Source organism: Mandrillus leucophaeus, unplaced genomic scaffold (assembly GCF_000951045.1).
Source record: "Mandrillus leucophaeus isolate KB7577 unplaced genomic scaffold, Mleu.le_1.0 Scaffold1296, whole genome shotgun sequence".
Lineage (NCBI taxonomy): Eukaryota > Metazoa > Chordata > Mammalia > Primates > Cercopithecidae > Mandrillus > Mandrillus leucophaeus.
Window position 1 is genome coordinate 75,031 of NW_012101250.1, and position 26,795 is coordinate 101,825.

General features: G+C 41.2%; 1 protein-coding gene across 2 annotated transcripts; it reads left to right on the forward strand.

Annotated features, from left to right (window-relative positions):
• The first annotated feature begins 274 nt into the window (after nt 1-274).
• MRPL17 (mitochondrial ribosomal protein L17) lies at nt 275-2,063 on the forward strand. Of its 2 annotated transcripts, XM_011972481.1 has the most exons (3): nt 275-760; nt 1,069-1,137; nt 1,482-2,063. In XM_011972481.1, exons 1-3 carry the CDS (start codon nt 587-589, stop codon nt 1,764-1,766), a joined length of 528 nt encoding a protein of 175 aa, XP_011827871.1. In that variant the 5' UTR covers nt 275-586; the 3' UTR covers nt 1,767-2,063. The 2 variants fall into 2 exon arrangements, with proteins under 2 accessions (XP_011827871.1, XP_011827872.1); XM_011972482.1 differs by lacking the exon at nt 1,069-1,137.
• The last annotated feature ends 24,732 nt before the right edge of the window (nt 2,064-26,795 follow it).

Here is a 26,795-nt window from a genome sequence, read left to right on the forward strand (position 1 = left end):
GCGCTGTAATTTTTTTAACTGGAATGATTACTTCAACAAAAGAAAAATTTCACTATCTGCGTTTCTTTTCCGGTCATCGTTATTATCCGTTTTACTATTACTACTGAAAATCACTGTGTTAAAAACGATGCGTACAGGTGTCAACCAGGCTAGCTGTCCACTGCTGGACCGCGTAGGGCCGTCAGCGCAGGGCTCCGACCCCTCCGGGTGCCTTTCTCCTCAGACGCTCTCTTTCCCAGGAGGCTCCGCGGCGGAGCGTCCCATCGCCCTAAAAGCCTCTGGCTGACGCAGCCAAAAAAAAAAAACCCGATGGCCCGCTTATCCCACACTAGGGGGCGCCTGCTTCTCCGGCCGCCACAGAGCGCTCTGGATGCCTGAAGCCCGCCCAGCTCGCCGCCTCTGGAAAAGCTCAACACCATTTCTCCGCCCTTCCCGAGATTGCCAACGAGGCAGGCTCTGATGCGCATGCGCAAACACGTTCGCCACGCTCGGAGCTAAGGCGCATGCGTCCCCTGAAATTGCCGCCACCCGGTCTACCTTCCAGTTTCCAGTTCCGGCCTCCAAGGGGCGGGCAGAAGTTGGAAACATGCGGCTGTCGGTCGCTGCAGCCATCTCCCATGGCCGCGTATTTCGCCGTCTGGGCCTCGGTCCCGAGTCCCGCATCCATCTGTTGCGGAACTTGCTCACAGGGCTGGTGCGGCACGAACGCATCGAGGCACCATGGGCGCGTGTGGACGAGATGAGGGGCTACGCGGAGAAGGTGAGGAGCGGGGCCCTCTTGTCCACTCTGCGGGTCTAGTCTGAGGGGGCGGGGCGGGCTGCAAGTGGAAAGGGACTGGGACCAACCTGGTAAACCATTCCCCAAGTCTGAGTCTTCTAGGACCCTCAGCTGAACCCGCCCCTCCATCGCCTCTAATGGAAGACTGGTTAGGGCTGCGGAGTTAGAGATGGCGTAGATTGGAGATGCTTTGCTAGTGGAAAGAATGCATTGCGGTCCGGCATTAGAGAAATTAGATTGGCACCTTAGTTTTCTTGCTCGGTTGGATCTGTGATGTTATGTCCTCACAGCTCATCGACTATGGGAAGCTGGGAGACACCAACGAACGAGCCATGCGCATGGCTGACTTCTGGCTCACAGTGAGTGCGTCCTATCGGCCTTCAGAATCCCACCCTTTACTCCCTAGGGGTGGGGGTTGGAAGAAGGAGAACTGTGCAGAATTAAGCTTGGGTGCTCACTTATGGGCCAATGTTGTTAACTAAATTAGAAACTGTGTCTTAAGTTAGTTGAAGTCGATGTCAATATACCTCTGCACAACTGCCTATAAACGACTCCTTTGTGTAACATTGACTCTACCAGATTGGTGAGGGGCGGGGGAGGTCTTTCTATGTGTGGATGGACCTTATCTTTGGGAGTGGCCTAAAGTTAAATGCCTCTGCAGTTTTGCCTGACTCTTCTGTCTCTTGGATAATTCTCCCTCTAGGAGAAAGACTTGATCCCAAAGCTGTTTCAAGTTCTGGCCCCTCGATACAAAGATCAAAATGGGGGCTACACAAGAATGCTGCAGATCCCAAATCGGAGTTTGGATCGGGCCAAAATGGCAGTGATCGAGTATAAAGGGAACTGCCTGCCACCCCTGCCTCTGCCTCGCAGAGACAGCCACCTTACACTCCTAAACCAGCTGCTGCAGGGTTTGCGGCAGGACCTCAGCCAGAGCCAGGAAGCAAGCAACCACAGCTCCCACACAGCTCAAACACCAAGGATTTAACTGGATCTGAAGAGTCTGCAGCCCTTAATCAGTGCCCATGATCACAGGCCTTTGGAGCGCTTTTACTCTCTGAGAAGAACTGGAGCTAGAGATGTAAAATGGACAGTCTTAATGGGATTGAGAACCTTCTGGGAGCCAGATGACCCTGTCTTTGCACAATAGATAAAAGTCTTTATATGAATATATATAAGTTCATTTCTTTTTTCCCTCCTGTGGGATTTCTGGAGAATGAGAATTACCCAAATGCTCAGTCTACCTGGGATAGTAAATTCCTGGCTTATGCTTCTGGTCCTTAAATTTGGGTTATTTTTGGTTAGTGCAGTTCTGTTTTTCTTAATGCCAGTTTACATGGGAATGCATCCTGTAATTCCAAATGTTGCCAGAGGTGGTTTTGTTTTGACATCTGGTCTCCTAGAGACTGAGTGCTTGGGATTTCTTAGAGAAGATTACTTCCTGACAGGGGTAGGGGAGTGACAATCTGCAAGTGAAACTTCCTTAAACAATCTTGTATCTTACGAACCTTCAGGGGATACTGCAATCATTCCTCTGTTTTGAGGCAGGATCACACATTACCTTCATGTGTTCCCTTCAGCCCCCTAAATGGGCCTGGGAGGAGAGGACCCAAGAACTCAGATGTTCTACCAGTTTGGCCAAAGGGGTGGAGACATTCAGCAGAGGATGTTGGTCTCCAGGATAAGCTCCTTCCTCTTGGTGGGGGGAAGGGGTAAGAAAGAGGGTCTATGCCTGAGAAGGATTAGGATATTAAACCTCCTAGGAATTTCCTGGAAATTTTTATTGTTGTCAAATCTGGCCTCTCTGGGAACCCAGAAAAGGGAAATCCGGCTTCAGAATGTGAGAAGCTGGGAACCCCTTTCTTGGCACAGCCAGGCTGCCGTTCCCTTGGGTTCAGAGGCTTTAGTATGGTGGTAGTTACGGAAAGACGGAAAGGAGCCATCACTCTTGGTCCAAACACTTGATAGCAGTGCCTGATAATTGCCGTATCTCCAGTAGAGTAGGTAGAAGAGATTTTATCTTAGGCTCTATCTTCTGAGTGTATTTGGCCCACTGAACCCATCCACTGTCTGAGACAGTAAGTAAGAGTAAAGGTAAAGGGATCACTGGTGTAGCAGACATGGCTTCAGTGACAGAACGAACTATTCTGGTGCTAATTTAGCTGCAGCTGCATTAGTCTGATACTCATCTACTCCTAACAGAGCTCTTTATTTCTTTTTCTGTACTCTGGTTTGTTCTTCACACTAGCCAGAAAGCTCTTACATTTCAAATGAAATATAGTAGACACTCAAAACATTTATGAAATAAAGCTACAACTCTGCTTCTGCTAAAAAATATACCCCTCTTCTGTCTTAGCGTGAACATCCACCCTAGCTAGATATCTAGGAGTCATGCCTGACTTCTAGAAAAACCACTTTCCTTAAAACCACATCTTTATTTTGAATAGATGGATTGTGGCTCAGCTCCTGTAGCTTTTCTTCTTAGACCCCAGAAATATATCTCCCTGTGGGACTTCCAACAGTTCCCTACATGCTTTTTTAGCATCTGCTGGTTCCCAGCATCAATTTAGGCAGAAGGGATACAATATCCACTGTTTGTCTAATAGAGACTAGAGATAAGAAACAACCTGTACCATCAATGAGCTCACAATAACAGGCCACTGCCACTACCACAGTGGCCTCAAGGGACACTGCTTCCCCTGTAATGTTTTGGTCCAAATAAAAGTAGATGAATCCTAAAACATTTGCTAAAGGCTCAGGGATAACACAAGGAAAGTAACAGCATCAAGAATTTTACTGCCGGGCCTGGTGGCTCATTCCTGTAATCCCAGCATTTCGGGAGGCCAAGGCGGGTGGATCATAAGGTCAGGAGATCAACACCATCCTGGCTGACATGGTGAAACCCGGTCTCTACTAAAAATACAAAAAAATTAGCCGGGCATGGTGGCAGCACCTATAGTCCCAGCTACTGGGGAGGCCGAGGCAGGAGAATGGCCTGAACCCGGGAAGCGGAGCTTGCAATGAGCCAAGATTGCACCATTGACTCCAGCCTGGGCAACACAGTGAGACATCTCAAAAAAAAAAAAAAAGAATTTTACTAATCGAGCTTATAAATAACTTTTCTTCAACTAGTGGACTGCTCCCCGCAAGTCCATCTAAGCACCTCTTAAATACATTCCAAATCCAAGAGTACCACTCTCAAAGGTTCCCACCACCTTGGGCTCCAGTTGTTTACATAAGGTTGACAAAGTAATGATCACTCCTTTCTCAAAAGGTAACAAGTTTAGGCTTTACAGTTAAAACACTGCAAGCCTGTTATCTTGGGGAGATGACTAGAAAAGTCAGAGATTATTTCCTTACACTAATCTACACTGAAATTAACAAGTCATGTTTTTATTTCCACAATGTTCCTCAAATCTGCAATCAACTCGCTCCCTAATATAAAACCCAAGATACCTCTATCCTGGATTACTGAAACAACCTCCTAACTTACCTCCCTCTACACTTCGGCTGTAGTGATGGGAATCCGATCATCTTACTTCCCTGGTGATGGTCGCCAGTTGCTTATTTCCTATGGGAAAGAGTCCAGATTCCTTATCATGACTCCCTTCCTAGTTCAGGCATCTACTCATCACTCCAGCTACTTCCTTTGCCTTCCTTTGCTATGCTCTATAAGCATAAAAGTTCCTATTTTGGATGTTTCCCTGTGCACACCTCCCCTGTCCACAACCTTTTGTTAAAGCAGTCCCCGCCGCACAGAGAGCCTTCTCTCTTTTACCTGCTTAACTTACACACAAACTTTTGGCAGCACCTAGGTGGCTCCCCGACCATCCCCACACCTAAATTCATGACTTTGTCAACTGAGGTGCTCTATGTTTCCATAACACACTGAATTTGCCACATTGCATTACAGTTTCCTACAGTGGATTTGTTCCTGAATGGGTTGTAGTGGACAGGCCTAAACTAAGTTAAAGCAGTGAGAATCTAGGCTCTATTCTGCCTAGATGAATAAATTGGCATGTTATTCTAAGTGTCAGTGGGGAACTGGCTTTAGGCAGAAGATAACACTGAGAGTAGCAGATTAGAACAACTAAAACTACAGCACCAAGAGCTCCCAAACTGGAGTCCTAGTTACGTTGGAGTAATAATCTTTTTTAGTGATTATTCCCATTTGGGTCTGAATTTTCTGTTAATTGCTACTAAAAGTAATCTGATAGTTTGTGTACCATTGAACCTTTAAAGAAGTGCTTCTCAAAAATTGTGACTGTGACCTACAGGTCAAAAAACATTTTACATCAGAACAGATTAGTCATAAACATAAATGATTGAAACAAAATCTTCGTAAAAGGTTATTTACCTTTACAAATATGATCTACACTCATATTTTCTACTTGTTCACCTTTTATATGCTGGCCCCAATTCACTAAATTGATTTTACAACCCACTAATGGATTACAATCTACTCTTTGAAAAACACTTTTCATAGCCAGTATTCCAGTGACTAATCATTGCCTTTGCTGGATTAAAATCCAGACATTTAATGACACAAAGGTTATCTATGACCTGGTCCCAGCCACTTCTCAGCCTCCTCTCCTGCCACTATTTGCAGCTACCCTTCGTGAGAAACTGCTTGTTATTCCCTGACTGTATTACTACTTGATATATGATGTTCCCTCTACTATAATGTTTGCCCTCTTTCAAGTCCACTCCTACTTGTCATTCAAATATTTGCTCAGAAGTCACTTTTTTGAGGCCCCAAACTCCATATCACCCTCTAAATGGGCTCAGGCCTCTCTTGTGTACTGTTATGTATAATCCTGTGGGCATACTCCTAACTAGTTGCCTGTCTACTTAACTGATCCCTTCGTTCAGCCAAACTGCTGAAGCCAGAGACTGGGACTTATTCTTGGTAACTCTACCATAAGGCCTGATACAAAATCGGTGCTCAATATATGTTCATTAAATAAGGAGGAGTAAGCTACATCCATGCCATATTCAACTCTCTGGCTGAGCTTTACAAACAATAAACATGGTACCACATGCAGAGACAGGGTTAAGCTACACTACTGAGTATACCAAGCAAAATAAATGGTCTCCTGCCTCTTCTGGAACTTAAATGCTAATAATGATTGTCAGGAATGTGAGCATATTTCTAATTCATTTCCCAGACATTTTATATTACAATTTTTTGGAATATTTCTAACCAACCCATAGACAGAAAACACCTATAAATTTTCCAAGACTAGCCAAAAGCTGAAAGATTGCGTTTTTTGTAAAGTGTTGACAGAATTACCCAGGCAAAGCTCAGCACTATTCCAGTGATCCAATTTCTTTCTTTCTTTCTAGTTAACACATCCATCACCACCTATGCTGTACATTATTTCTCCAGAACTTGTTCATCTTATAACTGAAAGTTTAGACCTTTGATCAACATCTCTATTTCCCTCACACCTCAGACCCTGGCAACGACTGTTCTACTATGTTTCTATGAGTTCAATGTTTTTAAATTTCATATATGAATGAGATCATACATAATTTTCTTTCTGTGTCTAACTTATTCACTTAGCATAATGTTCTCCTGGTTTATCCATGTTGTCATGAATGGCAGGATTTCCTTTTTTATGGCTAAATACAATTCCATTGTATATAAATATACTACATTCACTTTATCTATTTATGTGTTGACAGACAGTTAGATTTTTTCTGTATCTTGGCTATTGTAAATAAGCCTGCAGTGAACATGGGAATGCAGATATCTCTCTTCAGGATCCTGATTTTGTTTCCCAGAAGTGGGATTGCTGGATCATAGGGTAATTCTATTTTTAATTTTTTGAAGAACCTTCATACTACTGTTTCCCATAGTGGCTGTACCAATTTACATTCCCACCAAGAGTGTACAAGTGTTCCCCTTTCTCCACATCCTCACTAACACTTGTCATCTCCTATCTTTTTTTTTTAATAGCCATGCTAACAAGTGTGGGATGATATCTCATTATGGTTTTGATTTACATTTCTCTGATGATTAGTGGTGCTGAACACTTTTTCATGTATTGCTTCTTTAGAAAATATTCAGATCCTTTGCTCATTTTCAAATCAGATTTTTTGTGTTTTCTTGATATTGAGTTGTATGAGTTCCTTATATATTTTGGATATCAGCCCCTTATCAGATATGGTTTGCAAATATTTTCTCCCATTCGGTAGGTTGCCTTTTCGTTTTGTTGATTGTTTCCTTTGATGTACAGAGCCTTTTAGTTTGATGTGGTCCAACTTGTTTATTTTCATTTTGTTTGCCTATGCTTTTTGTGTCATATCTGAAAAATCATTGCCAAGGCCAATGTCAACGAGCTGTTCCCCTATGTTTTCTTCTGAGAGCTTTACAGTTTCACATCTTACATTTAAGTCTTGAATCCATTCCAAATTCATTTTTATATGGTATAATACAAGGGTCCAATTTTGTCATTTTGCATATGTCTATCCAGTTTTCCCAACACTATTTATTGAAGGGACTTTTTGTTCCCCATTGTGTATTCTTGGTGCCTCATCAAAGATTAGTTGACCAGCTGGGCATAGTGGCTCACACCTATGATCCCAGCACCTCGAGAGGCAGGGGCAGGAGGATCACTTGAGCACAAGAGTTTGAAACCAGGCTGGGCAACATCCGGTGACCTCATCTCTACAAAAAAATCCAGAAAATTAGCTGAATGTGGTGGTGTATGCTTATAGTCCCAGCTCCTCAGGAGGCTGAGATGGAAAGATCACTTGAGCCCAGGAAGTCAGGGCTGCAGTGAGCCAAGATTGTGCCTCTGCACTCCAATCTGGGAAACACAGTGAGACCCTATTTAAAAAAAAAAAATCAGTTGATCATATGACCATATATGCATGGATTTATTTCTGAGTTCTCGATCCTGTTTTATTGGTCTGTGTGTCTATGTTTAGGATGTACATGCAAAACAGTATGGTACATAATGTTTTGATTGCCGTAACTTTGTAATGTAGTTTGAAATCAGCAAAGGTGATGCCTCCAGCTTTGTTCTTTATCAAGATTATTTATTCTATTTGGAGTCTTTCATGGTTCTATACTAATTTTAGGATTTTTTTCTACATCTATGAAAAATACTATGGAATTTCATAGGGATTGAATTGAATGTGTAGATCACTTTGGGTAACGTGGACATTTTAATATTATTAATTCTTCCAATCCATAAACATGGAATGTATTTCCAGCTATTTGTTCTTTTTCAGTTTCTTTCATTGGTGCCTCATAGTTTTCCGTGTATAGATCTTTTGTGTGTGTGTGTGTGTGTAGATTTTTCACCTCCTTGGTTAAATTTATTCTTAAGATTTTATTCTTTTTGATGCTGTTATAAACAGGATTGTTTTCTTTGTTTCCTTTTGCAGTCTAGTTTTACATTATACATTCTTCATTACAACAATGGTATAATTATATTGTTCAGCACTCATTACTAAATCGTGGACTACTTAAGAGCATAAACACATCTAATTCACTTTTCCCACCACCCTGTAAAGAACATGAGACAAAATAGGCATCTATAAATGTCTGTTGAATGAATCAATGTGTTATACTGAGTTCTTCTGCTTAGCTCTGTCTTTTGGACTCACTGACTCCTCCCTTCTCCTGTTTCCTCCTTTTTCATCTAAAAAAGAACTTCCTGCAAAGCTGATTCCCTATTGTTCATGCCTGGGTAATGTTTGTACCCTTAAGGCTTTCCTCTATGTGCTCTTAAATGCATGGGCATAGTGTAGCTCTCCTTTAGTGCTGGGATATAAATGTGTTAGTTATTGACGTTTTGGTTTTGGTTTTGTTTTTTGAGGCGATTCTCCTGCCTCAGCCTCCCAAGTAGCTGGGATTACAGGTACCTGCCACGAGGCTTGGCTAATTTTTGTATTTTTAGTAGAGATGGATTTTCACCATGTTGGCCAGGCTGGTCTCGAACTCCTGATCTCAGGTGATCCGCCTGCCTCGGCCTCCCAAAGTACTGGGATTACAGGCGTGAGCCACTGAGCCCAGCCTTAAATTTGGTAGTTAAATCTGAGATATCTTAATAATAGAAATGGTTTGTGTGGTTACATTTCCAGGAAAGGACTTTAAACTTTTCTGATATTTTTGCATTCTGTTCCACAACATATCTATTTAATATAAAAATAATGTTTTAATTCTCACAAGTTAAATATTGTACATTACACACACACACATGAATGCACACAATTTTCTATCAAAATTAATGTCTTGGGAAGACAAGCCTTGTTTACACTGTGGTTTCATATATACCTTAATACACCACTGTGTAGCCCAGCATGGGAAGCACAGCATTAAAGAGTTTTTCTGCTCTTCACTTGAAAACACAAAAGGAGGTGAAAACACAAAAGCTGTACCTAGGGATGTCACGGAAGACTTAATGACATTGTCCTGGCTTAATTTCTAACTACTTTTCCCTAAAATGGTTTCAGAACCTTTCCTACAATTATCTTCTCCTTTTATCCCAGAAGGAATAAAAAGAAAAAGAAGATAGTTCAGCTTCATATGTGCTGCATTTGAGATTCCTGGGAGCATCTGGAGCTTGAGGAAGAGGTTTTTGCTGGAAGAACAGATTTGGGAGTTGTCAGCAATTAAAGCTAAATAAATGGATAGAGTGACTCAGAGTATATACGTAGAGCGAGAGGAGGCTGAGGTCAGACAGTAGGGAACAGACAGGATAGAGAACTTTTGAAGAAGACAGAAGTTTTTAAGAGAGGAAAAGAAACTGCAAAATTCACCACAGTACCTAGCACGTGTCTTCTTTGTCATAGGAGGCACTCAATAAATAATCAGTTAACTTAGCAAGCATATTTCTTCTCCGTCCAAAGCACTATGCTTTGAAATATAGGGGTGGCCCCTCAAAGGCCCAAAAGACCCGTTAGAGAGAGAGATCATAAATAACTACAACATAGTAAAACAGGTACTATGTACATGGTTGTACCTGAGGCCTACTGGAGTACCAAGAAAGGAGGCGGTCCATGCAGAACTTCTCAGAAGAAACAATGCTAGGGCTAAATCTTGAAGAATGATTAGGAAATCATCAAGCATTGGGGAAAGAAGTCAGTTTGGAGGGCATTCCATGCAGCAAGATCAGCAGGTATTAATGCATTGAATTATGAAATCGTATAGAGTGGTTGAGAAATTCCAAGTAATTTTGCACAGCAGGGATTTAGGATTGGAGGAAAAAGTAAAGGAAGTGAAGCAGGAAAGCCAGGCAAGACCAGGTTACAAAGTACCCTGTAAGATAATGATAAAGTGTTTGGATTTTATCCTGAAGACTAAGGGAAGCCACTGGTATTTTAAAATGGAGAAAAGAGGGATAAGAGTAACATTTCAGAAGGATCATCCTTGCATCAGATTGTAAGATAGGTGAGAGGGACAAGATTAGAAGCTGGTAAACCAAATAGGAAGCAAATTAAGGAGTCTAAGGGGAGTTGGAAACCCAGATTAGGCCAAAAACAGGGAAGACCTAGAGAAACTGACAGAACAAACAGCCAATAGAAAAGGTAGAATAGACTAGACACATTGTATGTGATTACATGAGGTGGAGGAGAAACTAAGAGTCAAGATAACACCAGGTTTCTGTTTGGGTAGTTGGGTAGAGAAATTCTATTCACGTATTCACAGAGAATGAGCATAAGTAAGAGGGGAAGTAGATCAGTAGTTACAGTGATGAACTTGGTTGTAAATATACTCATGTTAAGGAACTGTCTTGTCAACAATTGTTCTGGAGCTCAGAGGATAGATATAAGCTAGCAATTCAAACTTGAGAGTCATACACACATACATGGGAAATGGAGCAATTGGTTTAGATGAGATTTCTCAAACAGGAAATATAGGGGAAGAAAAGAAAGAGTCCTAGCTGTCTCAGAATCCAGAGGAACAGAGTGTTGAAAATGTCAATTTGAGTGTATCTCCCCCAGTCGATTGTGAGTTATTGGGGGGCAGACAATAGTTAATTTTGTATTCTCAGAACCGAACATTGGCCAGGCTCCAGAGTATTGGTTTAAAGACTATCTTTGGCCATTGGACTTGGAAATTAGCACATTCACTGTTGACCTCTGATAGAGTTGTCTCTTGAGAAAGGCAAAAGCAGAAACCGTAAAGATAGCTCAAGAAGTTTGGTGACCATGGAAAGGGAAGATGAGACAGAGACACATCAACAACTTGAAAGAGAGGCATATTTAAAAATCCATTTTGGGGATTTTTTTTTTTTTGCAAGGTCATTTAGCTGTACAGACAGACACTTAAAGGGTATGTGTAAATTGAGGGAAAAATCCAAAATGTTGGGTTGAGAGCAAGAACAAAGGGAGCTTTCTTCTCATTCCTTATTGTTGCTTCCATAGCTCCTTCATTTTTGTGCAAAGTCCCTTATCTTTTGGGACTCAGAACGTCGGTTGTACCACTTCCTCTTAATGGTCTTGGCCTTAGCTGCTAAGGGATAAGGATCCTAGGGCATCTGTTAGCCCAACCGGCAGGAAGTCAGTTGGCAAGCTTGCAGTTTAAGCATGTCTACCTCTCAGGAGAAAGCATGCACAGTATATACTCCAGAGCTAGTAAAAAAAATATATATATATATTTATTTATTTATATATCATTAAATTCGGACAATCAGAGACCTAACAGGATGGTCTAGAGAAGATTGAGAGAACATCATGAATTCAAAACCTGACTGAGTAGTCAATACGGAGCTGGCAGAGATAGAAGCAAATACAGGAAGGTAAAGACCTCTCTACAGAAATTCTGCAAACACTTGAGAACAAGATTGCCTTCCCCATCCCACCTTTTTAATGACAGGATGTTTCATTCATGCTGGGCTAATGGAGTTTGGGGTTGGGAGAAGACAGCTCCTAATCACTCACAGATTCAGTGAGGTCTTAGTCTTAGAGTCTTGCTCACCATCCCAAGACCTGCTATCATTCCATCCATGTGCTTGCCCCATCCATTTAGTTGCTCCATCCAAGTCTCTGGCCCCACTGTTCTACATTGTCCTCACCTCCAGTAACCCATCCAACTAGCCCACTCTGTTTACCAGGCCTCTAGCCCTTTCGAGATGAGATCTGCTTTACCCCTGAAATTTTGCCCTCCAGAATCTCACTCTGTAAACCCAGCTTCTTGTCTCTGGTTCCCTCATCCCCTTACACACAGATGTTAAACCTCTAACTTCTTGAAACTCCAGTCCTTTGGACTCTCTCTTTTATCCTTTCGTGTACCAAGTCTTTCTTCCTTTTCAGCCCAGCCTGGATGTCATGAGCCAACACCACCATTCTCATGCCATGCCGTGTTGAACCTCTTGTCTTTTTCTCCCACCTACCTACTAATCACCAGATTTCTCTACCCCTGTGCCTTCTTCACTGAACGCTCCTAGAAACAAGAAGCATCAACAACCATTAGAACTGGCACCAACAGAGCTGGGTCCTGAACACAACTGAGCAAACTTGGGTTGCCCAGTTCCATCACCTCACTGACTCCTGCGAACTTTCTCCACCTTTTTTTTCTTTTCTTTTTTTTTTTTACCAAGATGGAGTCTTGCTCTGTCACACAGCCTGGAGTGCAGTGGCACGATCTCAGCTCACTATAACCTCCGTCTCCCAGGTTCAAGGGATTCTCCTACCTCAGCCTCCCAAGTAGCTGGGACTACAGGCATGTGCCAGCACAACTGGCTAATTTTTTTTTTTTTTTTTTTTTTTTTGTGGTTTGAGTAGAGATGGGGTTTTCCACGTTGGCCAGTCTAGTATCAAACTCCTGACCTCAGATGATCTGCCTACCTCAGCCTCCCAAAGTGCTGAGATTACAGGTGTGAGCCACCCTGCCCAGCCTTTCTCCACTTTTCTTAAACCCTCTACTTCACCTTCACCTCACTGCCTATTTTGCAAAAAAAAAAAAAAGGAGTCTGTAGGCAAAGTTCTCTCAATTCCCTGTCCTTGTGATCCTTATCTGTACCCACAAACTAGGCAATTAGTTGAAAGAGTTTTTACTGAAGACAGTTCACCCAATGACCAAGCTACCCCAAGTCCAATTCACCAAATTTTCCAAATTTATCAACTTAGAAAAATCTGCTTTTGGATACCAAAATCTAATTTGGTGAAATTATCAATCAAAAATTTGTTTATATCAGCAATTTATAAAGTTTATGGCAACTGTGTTGCATGGAACAGTTTAACAGCTTTATGGATTCTGTTATTTAAGATTTGCAATTGATTTCAGTTTGACTTAGTTTAGTTTTAGTTTTACCAGTTTCTTCATTAGACTCATTGCACAGTGGATTTCAGTCAAGTTCCACTGAATGTCAGTTTTGTGTGTGATACACATTTCAGACACCTATGATTCAAATGCCTAAAACAAACAGATAATGCTCATTTGATCAAGATGATAAAAGTCTCTGAATTTAAAGCGTTGAAATGAGCACTTTCCAACTCACTCTATGAGGCAAGTTAATTACCCTGATACTAAAACCAGACAAAGATGTAACAAGAAAACAAAAATACAGATCAATATTTCATGTGAATATGCAAAATTCCTCAACAAAATACCAGTAAACTGAATCTAACAGCATATAAAAAGAGTTACCACCATGTCAAGTGGGGTTTATCCCAGAAATGCAACATTGGTTTTCCATCCTAAAATCAATTAATATAATACACCATATCATATCAAGAGAATAATAAATGAAACCACATAATCATCTCAGTATACACAGAAAAGGCATTTGACAAAATTGGACACCTTTTCATCATAAAACACCCAGTTAACTAGGAAAAAAGGGAATTTTTTCAACCTGATAAAAGGCATGTATGAAAAACTGTACCTATCATTATACTTAAAAGACTGGATGATTTCCCTCTAAAATCAAGAATAACACAAGGAGGTCCACTCTTGCCTCAACATTGTACTAGAGGAAAGAGCCACTGGAAAAGAAAAATAAATAAAAGACTTTTATATTGAAAAGGAAGAAGTAAAACTATCTACTTGCAAGTGACAAGGTATTGTATATAAAAAATCGTAAGGAATTTACAAAAAAAAAACCCTATGAAAACTAATAAATAAGTTCAGCAAGATGGGAATACAAAAATCAACTGTATGCAAAAATCAACTGTATTTCTGCAGAGTAACAAGAAACAACTCAAAAAGGAAATTAACAATTCTATTTACAATAGCATCAAATAGAATAAAATGCTCAGGAATAAAGTAAAGGGCAAGACTTATACACTGAAAGCTACAAAACATTGTTGACAGAAACGTTAAAATGCCTAAATAAATAGAAAGACATTATATGTTCAGGAATTAGAAAATATCACATTATTAAGATGCCAAATTGATTTACAGATTCAACATAATGCCTATCAAAATCACAGCTATGTTTTTGTAGAAATTGCTAAACCAATCCTTAAATTCTTAAAACTTACTACAACATAATCAAGACTGTGTGGTACCAGCATCTGTAGACGTATAGATCAGTGGAATAGAACTGAGAGTCCAGAAGTAAACCATTACATTTATGTTGTTCATTTTTGACAAAAATGATAAGAAAATTAAATAAAAGAGAAGTCTTACCAACAAATGATGCTCAGACAACTAGATATCCACATGCAAAAGAATAAAATTGGACTGCTACCTCACACCATATACCAAAACTAACTAAAATGGATCATTTACCTAATAAATATAGGAGCTGAAGCTATTAAACTCTTAGAAGAAAACACAGTGGTAAATGTATTGACCTTGGACAATGATTTCTTAGATATGACACCCAAATCACAAGCAACAATAGGAAAATCAGATAAATCTAACTTCATTAAAATTAAAAATGTTTCTGCTTCAAAGCACACTATCAAGGATATGAAAAGTCACAAAATGGGAGAAAATATATGCAAATCACATATCTGATAAGGAACTTGTATCTAGGTATATAATTCTTGTATCTAAAGATTCCTTACGGCCTGGCGTGGTGGCTCATGCCTGTAATCCTAGCACTTTGGGAGGCCAAGGTGGGTGGATCACTTGAGGTTAGGAGTTCGAAACCAGCCTGGCCAACATGATGAAACCCTGTCTCTACTAAAAATACAAAAAAATTAGCCGGGTATAGCGGCTGGTGCCTGTAATCTCAGCTTCCTGGGAGTCTGAGGCAGGCACATTCCTTGAACCTGGAAGGCGGAGGTTGCAGTGAGCCAAGATCACACCACTGCACTCCAACCTGGGTGACAGAGTGAAATTCCATCTCAAAAAAAAAAAAAGAATCCTTACAACAAATCAACAAGAAAAAAAAAAAAAAAGGTTTAATGGGCAAAGGATTTAAATAGAGATTTTTTTCCAAAGAAGATATACAGCCAGTTTTTCGCTTTAGCAAGAACTGGAAGCCCCACCAGGTTCTCACTGTAAAGACTGGAGAAAATTTCCTCATGCATCCAGCAGGGGGACAGAAAAAGTAACAAATTTGAAATATACCCAGAGCTCTCTGTTCTCTTTAACAAGGCCTACTCTCAAAGAAAACTGTTTTACTACAGCCTAACCAACTTGAGTTTTACCAAAGCCTAACAACATAGGGGAAGGGAAATACCCAACCTCAGCCCCATCCAGCCTTCCTATCTCTCTACGGTGGACTGAACAAGTGCTGAGACGCACTTGTCAAGGTCATAGCCCAAGGACATAGGCTCATTAAAAGACTGAGACATAATTATAATTATAAGACTATATAATGCTTTCCTTATCCACCCCAACCTTCTCACTGCATCAGTGGGCTCCTGAATAATGATAACAAGTGTTACAGCTAAAAGAACTGCAAGCCTCAGACCCTATTTAAGAAGGAGTCTCTAGGAAAACCCAAAGGCAAAAGGCAAGACAAAAATAAGGACACTAGGTGTTAGCTTCTGACACCACGGCTACAATAAGTAATAAACACAACCTGACTCCTAGCCAGATAAACATAAAATCTCACATTAAAGGCATGTCTACCTCAGTTCCTTTTACCTGATACATATATCTAGTTTCCAAAAAAAAAAAAAAAAAATTGCAAGACAGGCTAAAAGGAAAAAAAAAAAAAAAAAAAAAATCTGAAAATACAAAACAAGCATCAGAACCAGACTCACATGGTACAGATTTTGGAATTATCAGGCTGGAAATTTAAAATAAGTATGCTTATATGCTAAGGGCTCTAGTGGGAAAACTGGATAGCATACGAGAAAAGATGGAAAATGTAAGCAGAGTAAACTCTAAGAGACGATCAAAAGGAAATGTTAGAAATTTAAAACAATGTAATAGAAATAAATAATGTATTTGATGGACTCATCAGTAGAGTGGACAAGGCTGAGGGAAGAATCAGTGAGCTCGAAGATATATCAATAGAAATTTTCCAAACTGAAAAGCAAAGAGAAAAAAGGAATGGGGGGAAAAATGAAACAGACTATCCAAGAAGTGTGAGGCAATAACAAAAGGTGTAACATACATGTAATGGGAACACCAGAGAAGAAAAAGAGAGCGAAGGGAAGAAAAAGAGAGGGAAGGGAAGGGAAGGGAAGGGGAAAGGAAAAGGGAAAGGGAAAGGGAAAGGGAAAGGGAAAGGGGAAGGGGAAGGGGAAGGGGAGGGGGAAGAGAAGGAAGAAGAGGAGGAAGAGGAGGAGGAGAAGAAGGAGGAGGAGGAGAAAGAGAGAAAGAGAGAGAGGGAGGGAGGAAGGGAGGAAGGAAGCAAGAGAGAGGGAGGGAAGGAAGGAAGGGAAGAAAGGAAGGAGAAAAGAAAAGAAAAAGAAAGCAAGCAAGCAAGAACATATTTAAAGTAATAATGACTCAGAATTTTCTGAAATTAATGACAGCAAGCCACAGACCCAGAAAGCCCAAAGAATACCAAGCATGATAAATATTGAAAAAAATCTATGCCTTGGCGTATCATATTGAAACTACAAAGAGAAAATCTTGAAAGAAACCACAGAAGAAGATATACATATAGTCAATAAGCATATAAAAAGATGCTCCGCTGGGTGTGGTGGCTCATGCCTGTCATCCCAGCACTTTGGGAGGCCGAGGCGGGTAGATAACTTGAGGTCAGGAGTTTGAGACCAGCCTGGCCAACATAGTGAAACCCTGTCTCTACCAAAAATACAAAAAATTTAGCTGGGCGTGGTCGTGCATGCCTGTAATCCTAGCTACTTAGGAGGCTGGGGTGGGAGGATAGCTTGAACCTGAGAAGCAGAGATTGCAGCGAGCTGAGATCGTACCACTGCACTCCAGCCTGGGTGACAGAGTGAGATTCTGCCTCAAAAAATAAATAAATAAATAAAATAAAAAAGATGCTCAACATCATTAGTTATTAGGGAAATGGGAATCAAAACCACAGCAATATACCACTTTATACCCAGCTGGATAACAGCAAAATGATGAACAGTAAATGAGGGTTCCAGTTTCTCCTCATTCTTCTCAACAAGTGTTTGACACTTGTTTGACCAGTAAATGAACCCTCATTTACTGGTGGTGGGAGTGTTAAATAGTGCAGCTGCTTTAGCAATAGTTTGGCAAATTTTCTCAAATATTTTCTAAAAATGTTAAACATAGAGTTATAACCATATCAGCAATTCCACTCCTAGGTATCTACCCAAGAAGAGAAAAGATGTGTCCACACAAAAATGTATGTACAAGTGTTCATAGCAGCATTACTTATAATAGCCCCAAAGTGGAAACAACCCAAATGTCCATCAACTGATGAAAAGAAAAACAAAATGTGACATATAAATACAAGGGAATATCTTCAGCCAAGAAATGAAGTACTGATAAATGCAATGACATGGATGAATACTGAAAACATGCCAAGTGAAAGAAGCCAGATGCAAAAGGCCACGCGTCATATGATTCAGTTTATATGAAACGTCCAGAATAGGCAAATTCATAGAGTCAGGAAGTAGATTATTGGTTGCGAGGAGCTGAGGGGACAGCGAATGGAGTAACTGCTAATGGGTGTGGGGTTTCTTTTTGGATGATGAAAATACTCTGAAATGTGATAGTGGTGATAATGCACAACTCTGTGAATATACTAAAAATTACTGTGAATTGTACACTTTAAAAGGATACACTTTATGGTATATATAGGGTATCTCAATAAAGCTGTTACTTTAAAAAGTAATAAAGCCAAAGTAAAAACCTGACAACTTAGAAGCAGTAACAACTACATAATCAACAGTAAGGAGAAGCAGGGATGCTCCTAAAGTGCAGTATTCCTACTGTGATACAAATGGAACTGACAGAAATTTTGCAAATGTTTCTCAGATGTCACTATAGCAGGAGACCTATTTATCAACGGCCATGATGGTATCTTAGAAAAATTGTCTTTGACTAATTAGTTTATAATATAATTTATATTATTAATTTTATCACTTGTTGTAGTCCCTATTATACGATTTACCAACCAACAAGTGTGGAAATACAGTATGGCTATATTTCAGCCCACATCTCCATTTCTATTGAAAGCACAAATGCACAAAAAATATTAAAGAAAAAGGAAAACTATTGGATTGAAAATATTTTGGAAGAAATAATTCCCCCCTCCCAGATTGTATATGAAATTTTTGACATTTGAGTCATTGTACAACACTTGCAGAGTAAAATGCACAAGAAATTCCCATTCCCCAAAGTCACAGATCCAAAATAAGGAAAAACTTAGAATACATTGAACTTTGGCAAGCCATGGCAAAATGATTTTAGTGAAACAGCTGCAAATAAATTAAAAGTGCAACTAAACTAAACTCAAAATTGTCAACTGATACTTTGTAGAAATCATTAAAAGTAGTTCAAATCAGCCCAACCATGCAAATTGTTGTAAACTTCACACATAACTAAAAGAAACCAACTTTTGGTAAACTGACAAAATTGATAAGTTCCAACAAATTGATCACTCTGTGATCGAAACTGAAATCCACAGGACTGGCTTTCCTTACTTCCCATCCCAGTGGATAGGAGTCCTTCCTCTTCTCCATATTTAATCCTCCACCTATGTTCTAGATTCCATTTCCTTCTACTTTCTCTGGCTCTTGCTCTGTGGGAGAGCATAGGGAGTTTCCTTTTCCTTTCCTAGAGCCTCTACAGGGAGTTGAAGTCCTTCGGAGCCTAGAAAACATCCTCACTCTTAAAAGATCCCAATTCAAACAGTGCTGGACTCTGGCCATTCTTTTTTTAATACTCCTGCTCACTTCTTCCAGGGCTGGGCTGTACCAAGGAGTTCTAATGACTTGTGACTTGTAAGTATTTTGAACTAAGGCTTGGAGCAGTCTGAAACCAAGTACTAATGCTACCCAGTCCCTCCATCTCACTAGGAAAGAACAAAAGATTAACAGAACCACTGAAAACTGTCTGCTTTCCACCCTGTCACTCAGGATCATCATTCACAAGGTAGGCCTTTCAGGTCATCTCTCCTTTCTCATTTGGTCATCGCCACATTGATGTGCCCTTCCCTGCCCCTAGTTGACTAGCCCTCCCACTGCTTCCCTGCCTTTTAGCCCTTCCCATCATGCATTCACCCCTCAATCTTTCCTGTTCTGAAACCTCCATTTCATGGTGACAAATTCCTGAACTCTCAGCCCCTTCATATACCTCTGAGCCTCCACTTCCTGTGTAAGAGAACTGGCTTTGCTTAAGTACTGCCCTTCTGCACATATTTCCGTGTATCTTGGAAGGAAGAGGGAAGGAGTCACGACTCTCCAGGCTTCCCAAGGCCTAAATAGAGACAACTATTTCTCCATCCTCACCTCTCAGCCTTTGAAATTATGCCATCTTACACAAGCCTCTACCCTCCTCAGTGTTGTCATGAAATGACTTTCCCTCTTTTTCATCAAGGACTTAGGTGTAGGTGTGTCTCTATCCTTTGTTCTCTTGCCAGTATCCTCAACTACTTGGTCTTTTAGGCCTGTAAGGCCACCAGCTATCACTCCCCTTAACAGTGTCTTCACTCCTCTAAAACTTTCAAGATTTCTAACATTATTGCCTCCCTCGTGCCCATTTTTCACAAAATCCCAACTCCTCTCTAGAGAGAATGAGATCATCAGGTATGATGGCCTCAAATTCCTGCCCTGTCCGCTTTCCTCCCCAACTACCACATACTTATACACATGCCCTTATCTGCACCCTACTCCTCTTCCTTTTCAGTCTTGAAGGATGAGGTACTTCTTTTCCTGGCAAAGACCAATCCCTCTTTGTTGTGATGCTTAATTATTCAGTCCTTCCTCTCTCCTCTGGGGCCTTGCTCCATTCTCTCCATGAGCTCCTTACCTGGGATGTTAAACATGCTCTTGTTGCCTTCTTCCAAAGAGCTCTCTGTCAACCCTTTCTGCTCCCACTCCTCCTGCCAATACCCCACCCCACCCCACCCTCCCACCCAGGTTATCTATCCTCTCTCTTTTCTCTTGCATTCACTGAGTAACAGTACTTGATTCTGTTGTCTCACTAACATCCTTTCTTTATTCTGAAACAACCACCCCCTTCAGTTAAGTGTCAGCCATTCACTTAACAAATATTGACTGAACATCACCTATGTGCATATATATGCTACAGTGGTGAACAAACCAGCTTTACCATTTAGTGGAGTATATAGACATTTAACCAAATATTCACATACTAGAATGAATGTAAACTTGCCACTGTGATAACTGCCACAGAGGAGAAGTACCAGGCACTATGACAACCAGGCACTATGACAATATGGGGATTATTACTAGTATTATTATTATTATTATTTTGGAGATGGAATCTCACTCTGTCACTGAGGCTAGAGTGCAGTGGTACAATCACATCTCAATTCAGCCTCAAATTCCCAGGCTCAAGCAATCCTCCCACCTCAGCCTCCCAAGCAGCTGGGACTACAGGCACACACCACCACACTTGGCTAGTTTTTGTGGTAACAAAGGTCTCCCTTTGTCACCCAGGCTGGAGTGCAGTGGTGTCATCACGGCTCACTGCAGCATCAACCTACTGGGCTCAAGTGACTTCTCCCACTTTAACCTCCACACACCCCCCACCTCAACCTCCACACACCCCCCACCTCCCTCCCCTGAGTAAATGAGACTACAGACACTTGCTACCACCTGGCTAATTTTTTGTACTTTTTGTAGAGATAGAGTTTCAGTATGCCAGTACCAGGCACTATGACAATATGGGGATTTGCCCTAAAGAAGTCAAAGAAGATATCTGTGATGAAGTGGTGCTTCAGCTGAGATCTGAAGGGTAAATGAAAGGTCAATTAACAGAAGAAGGGACGAAAGTATGCCCTAAACAAAAGGGCACATGTATGCCAAAGCATTTTTAATAATTCGTCTGAATGGGAGCTGCTGTCTTTTAAGTGACCTGGCCCCCTGCTCCCAAGATTGATCTGGATGGGCATATAATCTCCCCCTCCCTGAGCATGGGACTTAGTGACTCACTTCTAAAGAACAGAATACAGTAAGGGGGAAAGTAGCCTTACAGGGAGAGATCTTAATGCAGTGACTAAGGTTAACATTACCTGTGAGAATTCATTTATATCATGCACCCCCTGATATGACATATAGAGAAGGCACTTCAGCTCTGTGGTAGTCTCTCTCCCCAGTTTAATCACATGGAAAACAGCAGAGAAATCCAAATTGAGGGACACTCTACAAATTGCCTCGCCAGTACTCTTCAAAATTGTCAAGGTCATTAAAAAAAAGAGCAAAGATGGAGACACTGTCACAGACCAGAGGAAACTAACTAAACATGATGACTAAATACAAGGTATCCTGGATTGAATCCTGGGATAGGAAAAGGACATTAGTGGAAAAACTGGTGAAATCAGAACAAAGTCTGGAATTTAGTTAATAATGACGTACTGGCTCGGTGCAGTGGCTCGTGCCTATAATTCCAGTATTTTGGGAGGCCAAGGTGGGAGGATCACTTGAGGCCAGGAGTTCAAGACCAGCCTTGGAAACATAGTGAGACCCCTACACTCTACAAAAAATTAAAAAATAAAAAAACTAGGCTGGGCGTGGTGGCTGACATCTGTAATGCCAACATTTTGGGAGGCCAAGGCGGGCAGATTGCTTGAGCTCAGGAGTTCCAGACCAGCCTGGTCTGGAAACTGATGAAACTTTGTCTCTACAAAAAATACAAAAAATTAGCCAGGTGGTAGCAAGTGTCTGTAGTCTCATTTACTCAGGGGAGGGAGGTGGGGGGTGTGTGGAGGTTAAAGTGGGAGAAATCACTTGAGCCCAGTAGGTTGAGGCTATAGTGAGCCATGATGACACCACTACACTCCAGCCTGGGTGACAAAGGGAGACCTTTGTTACCATGAAAAGTAGCCGAGTGTGGTGGTGTGTGCCTGTAGTCCCAGCTGCTTGGGAGGCTGAGGTGGGAGGATTGCTTGAGCCTGGGAATTTGAGGTTGAATTGAGATGTGACTGTACCACTGCACTCTAGCCTCAGTGACAGAGTGAGATTCCATCTCCAAAATAATAATAATAATAGTAATAATAATAACAATATACCAATATTTAGAGGAAGCTCGGTGAAGGTATATGGGAACTCCCAGTACTATCTTTGCAACTTTTCTATAAATCTAAAATTATCCCCAAATAAAAAGTTCATAAAAAAATCAGTAGGAGAAAATGAAGCTGATAAACAAAATAAAATGAAATGAAAAACAGAAACCAGAGACACAGAGAAAGTCTTAATGGGCTTTCAGTTTCTGGTTCCATTAGCCAGTTGTCTCCCAACTTTAGCTATCTGGGCCAATAAATATACCTTTCCTTCCTAAATGAATTCAAATTGGGTTTCTTTCATGTGCAATCAACTTTTCACTCTTCCACACACAACACTATTGTTTTACTTCCACTTCACCTTTCCTCCCTGTGGCCTGGTGTCTTTCCCCTCCTCTCCTTTGATACGAAGATCATCGGCCGTCTCCTGATTCCAGAATCTAATGAAGACCTCTCAGACTCATCTTCCTGCAATATTTTTACTCTGATGAGAACTCTCATTCTAGTGGTTGTTTCTTCGTTTTCTTTCTATGATACCACATCAGATGCTACTTTTTTTTTTTTTTTTTTTTTTTTTTGAGACGGAGTCTCACTCCGTCGCCTAGGCTGGAGTGCAGTGGCAGGATCTCAGCTCACTGCAACCTCCGCCTACTGGGTTCAGGCGATTCTTCTGCCTCAGCCTCCCGAGTAGCTGGGACTACAGGCATGCACCACTGCGCCCAGCTAATTTTTGTATTTTTAGAGACGGGGTTTCACCATGTTGACCCAGGCTGGTCTCAAACTCCTGACCTCATGATCTGCTGCCTGTCTTGGCCTCCCAAAGTGCTGGGATTACAGGCATGAGCCACCGAACTGGCCAAGATACTACTTTTATTTAAGTATTACCTTGTTGCCTGCTTCTTCTCAATCTCTTTCATGACTCTTCTTTTTTTGCCCATGTCTTAAAGGCTGCCTAGATGCTCTTCTCACTTCATGCTCTCTGTGGGAGGCCACACGCATTCACACGATACCACTTACCACCTGCATACTAACTGCTTTGAAATATCTACCCTCAGCTCAACTCTCTTCTGAGTTCCAAATTTTATACTCAATCACCTATTAGACATCTTTATTTGGATATCTCACATGCATCTTAAACTCATATATCCAAAACCCAACTCACCATCTTACCTTCTCCCCACAAACCTGCTTCTCTATTGCTTCCCCAGCTTCCTAAGTAGCATTACTAATGTACAACCCAAGAACATGGAAGCCGTCTTAGAATCCTCCCATGCTACACCCTTTACTTCTAGTAGTTTTCTAAACTGTAATTTCTCTCTTATCTTACTCCTCTTTTCTAATCCTACTATCGCTACCTTAGTTTAGACCCTCATTATAAGCTGGGAAATAGCCAAAATTATGTTGATGACACATAACCTGTCCATTTCATTTATCTTATTAAATAAACCCTTCAATGGCTCCTCAGAGCCTGGACCATTTGCATGACATATATTTTCCGTGATTTGGCTCCATTTATCTTTCCTGTTTTTGCTTCCCACACTAGCCCACGTGCTCAACACTCCAGCCAAGCCGGTCTGCACAGGACCACCACCACTGAAGCCTGGATGCCACCCTGCATGGCCAGAGCTATTTTCTTTCATGCTTTTGTGATCTTGAACATGTCACTGTTCATTCTGCCTAAAAGTCCTTTCTCTAACTTTTCCCTCTGCTATGCTTCTAATCCTTCAAATCCAGTTCCATTGTCATCTCTGTGACACTATTTGCTGATGTCCTAGCCCCTGTCTGGATTAGGAAACCCCCTATATCCACAATCCCATGCTCTCCTCTACTGTACCTTCTGTTGTCAGTTGGCAGGTCTGTCTTTACAGCTTACCGTGAGTTCCTTAGTCATGTCTTAATTTATATATTTTAACTATAAAGCTGCACATAGCAGGCACTTAAATGTGTCTTCAATAAATGAAGGAAGAAAATAAATGAATTTAGATGCTCCTATTTGAAAAGCTTCCTGATCCCCTAAAACTCCTGTCCCTTACCCCAGTTATAGGTCTCTCTCCAGCCCTGTAGTTAGGCCTCCTTAAAGAATAAGCTCTACTCCAAGTCTTCAGTTTCTCACCTTCTATTCACTCCTTAATTACTGAGCGCTAATTAGCTTTCATCCTTACCACTCCACCTACCACACTGTCCCCAAGGTCACCAGCCTGCTCCCTAGGCCCCAGCCAAATCCAGTGGATACTTTTCAGTCCTTACCCCACTGGCCTCCTCTGTGTCATTCCACACTAATGACCTCTCCTCACTTCATGGCTTCTTCCGTGGCCATTCCCTGGGCTTCAATGGCACCACTCACCTCCCTTTCTTTCTCCTCCATGTCTGGCTACGCCTTCTCACTTTCCTTTGAGGGCTCCTCCTCTTCTCAACCTTTAGATGTTGGAGCTTCTCAGCATCTGTCCTAGACCTTCTTTTCTTCCTAATGTACATGCTCTCCCTCAGCAATATCGTTCACTCCCTTACCTTCACTTATCATTTGTCACACTTACTATACAATATAGCTTACCATATACAAAGCAACCCAAATTGGGTTGCTGAGGACATTTCAGGTTAATGAGTCTTGCCCAAAGAGTAATTTTTCATTTTTTCCCAGTGAGAAGATCCAAAAAGCTTTTCAACCAACCTAGAAATGTAAAACTTTAAGGATGAGGATGAAACAATCAAAAGTGTAATTCTATGAGTTAATGGACTTTACTGTACATATATTTAAATTCATATATCATATGAAAATATATAATTGATATTGTCTTTTCCATTCTCATAACTTATTAAACAATTTTATGCATACTCTTAACACAGGCAGTGTCTTTCTCATCATTAGGATCACTTTTTCAGCCATCTTACATGTTTTCCCAGAACAGATGTCCTCTTCAGTCTAAGCGAAGGGCTTGGGAGAGGACACAGCACAGTTTGAATTTGCAGATGATGCAGTCCTTGGAAACTTTATCCTAAGTCCCAAGTTTCATTTGCATCATACTAGGGCAGTTGGTTTTTTGCATGCACCCTGCCTGAGTATATTCATGACTTCAAAACATCACTTAATGTAATGCCTTTTAAAAATTATATTTCTGTTAACTTTTTTACTGAAATATAGCATCTATACAGAAAAGGCCACAAGTCATCATAAGTGCTCAACTCAATGAACTGTCAGAGTGAAACATCACTCAGGTTCATATAACCACTCAGGTCAAGAAATAGAACATTTTCGGCATCCCAGAAACCTCTTCCAAGTACTACTGTATTGCTTTTTAAAGCAATCTTTAAAAAGCATATTTTGATACATCCAACACATGCGGTTATGAGGTCATACTACCAGGAATAGTTACCAAAGCTGTGTTAAATTTCTTTGACTACAATACATCCAAAATAGCGTTGTTGAGGACATTTCAGGTTAATGGGTCTTACCCAAACAGTAAAAATAGTTAGCATTTATTGGGAACTTACTATATAGTGCCAGGTATATAGTGCTTTATATATATTACATAATTTAATCCTTAGGCCCACTTTATAGATGAGAAAACTGAGGCAGAGACAAGTTAAGTAACTTTCCCAAAGCCACACAGCTTGTAAATAGGAGAGTCTGGACCCCGAGCCAGGGAGTCTGGCTGCAGTTCACAAGCTTAGTCACCATACCATACTTCTCTATCCAGTGGTTTGTTGTTCAAAATAAAGTAAATGAGAGCAAACCCTGTAATATGAGAAACTTTGTAAGGACTCAAATATAAGGTTACTCCCTCTTTCCTGAGGGATGATTTTGGAAAAACAAAAAAGCAGAAACCTCACCCTATATTCAAGCTTATACGGCATTTGCAGATGAATCCCAAATATTTATGTCCATCCCAGACCGCTCCTCTAAGTTGCAGACCTACCTACCCAACCAGCACTTCAAAGTTAGCAGCCCCAAGTCACAGTCATCATCTCCTCATACCAACCCCCTGCAGCCTCCTCCTGCTCCTTTTGTGGAGCACAGCCGGCCTCACCACCATCCACCCAGCTGCCCAAGCCAGAGCCGTGGATATGATCAAGGACCCCAGCCTCTCCCTCACTCCTCTTCCAAAATCACACTCTCTTCTTCTTCAACTGAAACTTTGTTCCTTCTCCACAGAAATTCCTGCTTTCTTTGTGCCATTTGTACACATCTCAAGTCCAGAAAACCCGTTTTTCTCACAGTCTACTCGCAGTCCTAAGGAAGAAGGACAGGAGTCAGAACTCTCCCAGTTCCTTTAAGATTGCTTGCTCTCTGTCTTTGTATGATTTCCCCTCTCCCCATATTCTCTCCCAAGTTGGTTTTTTGAGCCCCTTCCCACTTCCCTGCCCGGTTTCCTCCTCACTTTATTTTTCTAGGGAGTGTATTGTGAGTGGGACCACCATCCCCGAAGCTCTTCTTTCCAACACCTCCCGATCTCTACCCTCAAATTTGGGATAAAGAGAAAGTGGGGAAAAGGGAGCCTGGGGGTGAAGGAGAGAAAAGAGAT

Bases quoted from the DNA above. Each gene is read 5' to 3' on its own strand.
- MRPL17 (XM_011972481.1), top strand. From the start codon at position 587: ATGCGGCTGTCGGTCGCTGCAGCCATCTCCCATGGCCGCGTATTTCGC. The intron at 761-1,068 runs GTGAGGAGCGGG...ATGTCCTCACAG, and splicing joins TGAGGGGCTACGCGGAGAAG to CTCATCGACTATGGGAAGCT. The intron at 1,138-1,481 runs GTGAGTGCGTCC...TTCTCCCTCTAG, and splicing joins TGGCTGACTTCTGGCTCACA to GAGAAAGACTTGATCCCAAA.